General features: G+C 32.4%; 1 protein-coding gene and 1 pseudogene across 1 annotated transcript in view; both read left to right on the top strand.

The window, feature by feature from the left end:
• The window catches only part of LOC107720933 (MOB kinase activator 1B-like), a 7,202-nt pseudogene extending 5,636 nt beyond the window's left edge, over nt 1-1,566 (top strand).
• A 921-nt stretch (nt 1,567-2,487) lies between these two features.
• The window catches only part of LOC107720908 (deoxycytidine kinase-like), a 5,224-nt gene continuing 1,324 nt past the window's right edge, over nt 2,488-6,387 (top strand). The window contains exons 1-5 of the mRNA XM_016528737.1: nt 2,488-2,712; nt 3,236-3,351; nt 5,662-5,855; nt 6,013-6,160; nt 6,245-6,360. Of these exons, the coding sequence (XP_016384223.1) occupies nt 2,622-2,712; nt 3,236-3,351; nt 5,662-5,855; nt 6,013-6,160; nt 6,245-6,360 (665 nt within the window). The 5' untranslated portion in view covers nt 2,488-2,621. The remainder of the gene's footprint in view (nt 2,713-3,235; nt 3,352-5,661; nt 5,856-6,012; nt 6,161-6,244; nt 6,361-6,387) is intronic.

A 6,387-nucleotide genomic window follows, 5' to 3' on the forward strand; every position in this document is an offset into this window, starting at 1 on the left:
GTGCAGTGATATTTCAGTTTCATTGAGATACTATTGTAGTTTTTATTAATAAGGTGTTATTTTGCCTATTTTAATTTTAATTCATTTTTCGTGTTTTTTTTTTAAACATATATTACAATATATTTTTTATAATGTTTTTCATTTTTTATTATTTTAGTACATCAAGTTAAACTCAATGAAAATGAGAAATGTTGCCTTTGAATCAAGCAAAGTTATTTCAGTTAATGTTTGTTTTATTTTAAGTAACAAAAATTGTTTTTTATGGTTTTAAATTTAAGTTAATTAGTTTAGTGCATGGTTACGGATGTTAGCAGAGCAATGCTGCTCTTAGCCATAAATATTGTGAAATTGTGCTGTAAACATATTACTCAACACAATTTTATGTTATATGTGAGCTTTACCATATATATATATATATACAGCAGTTTGTGTATATTGACTGTTTTACAAAAACTTCATGTGACACTGAAGACTGGAGTAATGATGCTGAAAATTCAGCTTTGCATCACAGGAATAAATTACATTTAACATTATATTTGAAAAGAAACCAGTTCTTTTGATTTCTAAAAATATTTCACAATATTAAAGTTTGTACTGTATTTTCAGTCAAATAAATGCAGCCTTAATGAGCATAAGAGACTTTCAGAAACATAAAACATTTGAAATAAATGCTGCTTATTTTGTCTGTTTTCAGGAGTTTAATTTGATCGACCGTAAGGAGCTGGCTCCTCTTCAAGAGCTCATTGAGAAACTCACTACAAAAGACAGATAAACTGAGACAAGGAGAGGAAAAGAAGTTAACAATGAAGAAAGACAGTGATCCGGCTCTCTCTTCTGACTCTCCCTCCTGGATGAAACGGTTACATATGATTTGAAGTCCTTCACATTAGTTTGGTCACTGTATGGGAGGGATTTTAACGAATGAGAACTGAACTACAGACTACAAGCAGTGAATGGGTGATTTGCTTTCTTTGACTAGTGTGAATGTTAAAGGGCGTTCAAATGCTGACAGCAAAAAAAGTCGATTTTCCTATGCAATAATGATCTTATTTGTCCTCACTGATGTTATTGGGCAAAATTGTTTGAAGTTCATATCAGAGCTTGTTTTTTCCTTAAATATTTCGCAATTAATATCGGTCACTATTAAGGTTTATTTTAGCCAGGTTTTGAATACTAAAAAATGAAGTGTGCATGCTGGAATTGCTGCTTTGTTGGACCCACATTGCTGATGAGAAGCGTTGGCCTTGACTTTATATCTTATGCTGTGCATCAAAGAGACAAAAAGTAATGTATGATAACAGCTCAGAGTCTCGGAGTAGCCACAGCTGTTTCAGTTTTGTAGTTTTTCGTAAAGCATTGAATTGATGCAACTGGGTGGCCAAACGTTTCTTAAATATTTAACCTGTTTAATTATTAAAGTGTTTCAGTTGTACCCATTTGAAATATAATTCTTCATACGGTCCGTACAGTTCTGAAATATTCAGTATGTTGATGAATTCAGCTTTATGGCTGGGTTGTATTAGTTGTTATGGTTAGACATTTTCAGCATTTGGTTCTTAAGTGAATGACTGTTCTTCTCTTCCTCCATCATCAAAGAGACAAAAAGAAATGTATGATAACAGCTCAGAGTCTCGGAGTAGCCACAGCTGTTTCAGTTTTGTAGTTTTTCGTAAAGCATTGAATTAATGCAACTGGGTGGCCAAACGTTTCTTAAATATTTAACCTGTTTAATTATTAAAGTGTTTCAGTTGTACCCATTTGAAATATAATTCTTCATACGGTCCGTACAGTTCTGAAATATTCAGTATGTTGATGAATTCAGCTTTATGGCTGGGTTGTATTAGTTGTTATGGTTAGACATTTTCAGCATTTGGTTCTTAAGTGAATGACTGTTCTTCTCTTCCTCCATTTGAACCTTTTTTCCACCTCTGTTCTTCTATTAACACTTTTATAGTTGTGTTTAAAAATCCTGATTTATATTCGTTTTTTCATGAATGTAATAGTTTTACTTTTAATGGTTTGGACTATGCCATTGTGTAAAAGTGCCAATCGCTGATTAATATCAGACAGATATGAAGTATTTATAGAGCATTTTTGTCACTGAAATGAGAATATATTTTCCCTGAACTGTAAAATAATTAGGGTAGATTAGATATGTAAATACATGCATAGGTTTCCTGATATTGTTCTAGTTTACATTAATAAAACTATCACTAACTGATGTTGTTGTTGTTTTTGCTGTACATAGAGCAAATAAAACCCTTCTCTTAACATTTTATTTGTGATTTTCTATGCATGTGCATGTTTTAAATGTATATATTATATTTTCTGAATGCGCGTGTAATATGAAACAACTGTTTACAGGTGAAGTAACTTTTTAATATTTTTTATAAATTAGTATAATTCCTATTATTCGTTCTCAAGTGGATTTGTAAGTAATAATAATAACAATCAAGTGGTGTTCTGTGTGTAAAGCACATGCGGTTTGAACGCAGCTGTTTCCGGTGGGAGGAGCTTGAAGTTTAAGCGCCAGAATTTAATGTCCCGCCTGTTTCTCTGTTAACAGACTGTAACTGTACCGAGTGTTATTGTACATTTCTGCAATATTGCATGAAGATAAAATGTCTCCCACAGCCAAAAGAGCCTGTCCCAGTCCTCTGAACGACAGCCTGGAGAAAAGACTGAAACGCATCTCCATTGAAGGCAACATTGGTAAGACATTCATTGTTTTTTTTTGTCAGTACTGTAAGCATATTTCATTGCTGGACATAGCCATTGAATGCCACAAATCCAGTTTTTATAAGGTTAAAATTACCTTTCATAGTGAATTCTGACTGTGCGATTAATGTTCTGACGTTTATGAAGAAAATAAATATTTATTAACATATATAACGTAACTTATAGGCTGTTTTGAGACGACTTGGACCTTGACGAACATTTCCTGTTATGAATGCGTGATTTTTATTATAATGTTTTTTTGCAAATATTCGTTTTTATGCGTGTTCTGACTATTGAAAACGTACATTTTGCTTTTAAAATAAAAAAATCGTGTTAGGATATAGCGGAAGTTGGGTTGTGAATATTCGTAAGACATTTCATATCCGGCCAAACAGCGTTTTCCTGCGCTTTTTTTAGAGGTTATTTGACTGTTGTGGAAGACATTTCTATCGTTTGTTCTTGTATTATTTCTGAACGTGTTTAAATATGATTTTTATCTTATATTTTCCTGTTCTAGCTGCGGGTAAATCCACTTTTGTTCGCCTGCTGGAGGAATATGATCGAGAATGGGAGGTAGTACCGGAACCCATCGCTAGATGGTGCAATGTACAAACTCACCACAACGAGCATGAGGTACAGTCAAAAATACTGTAAACATAACTAGTATACTCATATTTGATATTGTAATATCAAATATAATCCTTTAAGCCTGCCCTGCATATGCATATGTGTTATTAGAGAACAAAATGTCAAACCAAGTGGCATTTATTTTAAAGAAAGTTAGCACAAACACACTTTTCAAGTAAATAATAGTTTCCGTTAAAAGTAATTCCCAGAATGGCTCATTTCTGAGTGCAGATGGTACTTGGTTTGATGTTTTTTTTCTTTCTTCTGCATTGACATTCAGACACAAGTATCAATATTTTTGTGGTCACTGTACGTTACATGTTTACTGTATTGTCTGAGTATGATAAGCAGGCCTGTAATCCAGCGCAGCGATGGAAACGGCTCTGGCAAACACTCGTCCCCCTGGGAATTAGCAGATGGTTTAGTCCTGAACAGCTGAGCACTCAACCAGAACAGAGCTGCTGCTTCACACACTTACTACTGATAGATATAGTGTTAGATCAGTTAAACCTTAATTGGAGTTCATGTATCCTGCGGGAGAGGCCTTGTCTCTCTTTTAAATGTGTCAAGAGGCTGGTCTTTATATCCGTGACTCACAGTGGACATGAATGGCATTTGACCCACTGCTGAAGTGTCAATTAAACCTATATTAGCACGTTCGTTTTCTAAATGTCACTGTCCTCTTGCTTTCTGTGAAGCAGACTAATCACACTTTAAAAGATTAATATAATATCTATTTCTGTTACATGTATTTATATTAAGAGTTTATCAGTCCTTGCATGATGCAAACTATTGCGTCAGTGTTGTTTTCGTATTTTTGAGATGCTTTTATAATTTTGTAATATTTTTAATTATTTTTTTATTTTTGTTTTTTCCATTTTTATTTTTAAATTTTTTTTTTATTAAAATGTCTATATAGTTTTTAATAGTTTGTATGCTAGTTTTTGTACATCAGGTTAAACTAAGTGAAAATGAGAAATGTTGCTTTGGCAACTAGCATGAAATAAAAGTTTTTATTTTGAATATATATTTTTAAATTTTTATTTAAAGTAACCAATTTTATTGGTTTTTAGTATAACTATAATAACGCTGTATTGCATTTAAAATTGGGGTGTGTAATTTAATTGCACCATGTTGATCAGTATTGGATATTTAATCTTTAAAACACTAATAATTTAATAATATATAATGTATGTATTCAAAACATTAATAATTAGAATATAAAATAAACAGAAAATATATAAATATTTTTATATATTTATCAGCCATATCATCAATATTATATATTTAATCTTTAACAATATTAATAATTTAATAATGACAGTAATTGATATCCAATTATTGTGATGCCTAAATTAATGTGCAACATTTAAGCCAGTTCATATATTTTTCTCAATAATTTTTTAGCATTTCTAGACAACATAGTACTGAATTTTATTTTTGATTTTTCTATCTATCTATCTATATATATATATATTATAAAAAAGTATATCAAATATATTTATTTATAATATAAATTATATGAATATAAATATAGACATGTAAATACATGTAAATATTTTCAAAATATATACTATATGTGTGTGTATTTATATATACATAATAAATATACACCGAGCACACACATATATTATGCAAACAAAAACTTTTAATCGTTTGACAGCACTCATATATATATATAAATATATGTGTGACCCTGGACCACAAAACCAGTCTTAAGTGTCAATTTTTCAAAATTGAGATTTATACATAATCTGAAAGCTGAATAAATAAGCTTTCCAACAATATTTGAAAATCTGGAATCTGAGGGTGCAAAAAAATCTAAATATTGAGAAAATCACCTTTAAAGTTGTTCAAATGAAGTTCTTAGCAATGCATATTACTAATCAAAAAATTAAGTTTTAATATATTTACAGTAGACATTTTACAAAATATCTTCATGGAACATGATCTTTACTTAATATCCTAATGATTTTTGGCATAAAAGAAAAATCTATAATTTTGACCCATACAATGTATTGTTGGCTATTGCTACAAATATACCCCAGCGACTTAAGACGGGTTTTGTGCTCCAGGGCCATATATATATATATATATGATTTATGTATATAGATCATTAATAATTAGAATATAATAAAACAAAATTAGAAAAGTAAAACAATTTAAAAAATGAAATGAAATTATCAATATTTGTATATATTCATATAAATGCATGTGTATGTATGTAATTATCCAACAAATGTTTGTCTGGAATTTGACACAAATATTAGATGCCTAACAAATGTTGTCCAATATAACGTGAATGTGTTCATTCAGGAATTGAGCACCTCTCAGAAGAGTGGAGGAAACGTGCTGCAGATGATGTACGAGAAGCCCGAGCGCTGGGCCTACACCTTCCAGAGCTACGCCTGCATGAGCCGCATCCGCTCGCAGATCAGATCCACCAACGGAAAGCTGCGAGAGGCCGAGAATCCGGTGCAGTTCTTCGAACGATCCGTGTACAGCGACAGGTAGACTGCACCTGGTATTCATATCCGTTATCAAACAGCTCGTTTCATTGATGAAAGGTCTGTGATTGTTATGCAACTGTCATTATGTCACAAAGTCAAATAAATAGAAATATCAACTAATCGGCTTATTTTAATCACTCTGATTGTTGTGTTGCAGGTACATCTTTGCCTCTAACCTCTATGAAAGTGAGTGTGTGAATGAAACCGAGTGGGCGATCTATCAGGACTGGCACAGCTGGCTGCATAAGCAGTTTGGGAAGCACATTGAGCTGGACGGCATCATTTACCTGCGGGCAAAACCAGAAGTACGAGCGCACACCCAGATGGGGCCTTTAAAGTGATTCTGCTGTGCTGTGAAAAAGAGTAAATGAGGCGGTTTTGTGTTTCAGAGGTGTTTGGAGCGATTGCATTTGAGAGGAAGAGACGAGGAACAGGGAATTCCACTGGAATATCTGGAGAAACTCCACTATAAACATGAGTGCTGGTTACAGCACAGGACTATGAGGTAACACACACACACACACACACACAC

The sequence above is a fragment of the Sinocyclocheilus rhinocerous genome, unplaced genomic scaffold (genome assembly GCF_001515625.1).
Source record: "Sinocyclocheilus rhinocerous isolate Xijiao unplaced genomic scaffold, SAMN03320098_v1.1 scaffold751, whole genome shotgun sequence".
In the NCBI taxonomy this organism is placed as follows: domain Eukaryota; kingdom Metazoa; phylum Chordata; class Actinopteri; order Cypriniformes; family Cyprinidae; genus Sinocyclocheilus; species Sinocyclocheilus rhinocerous.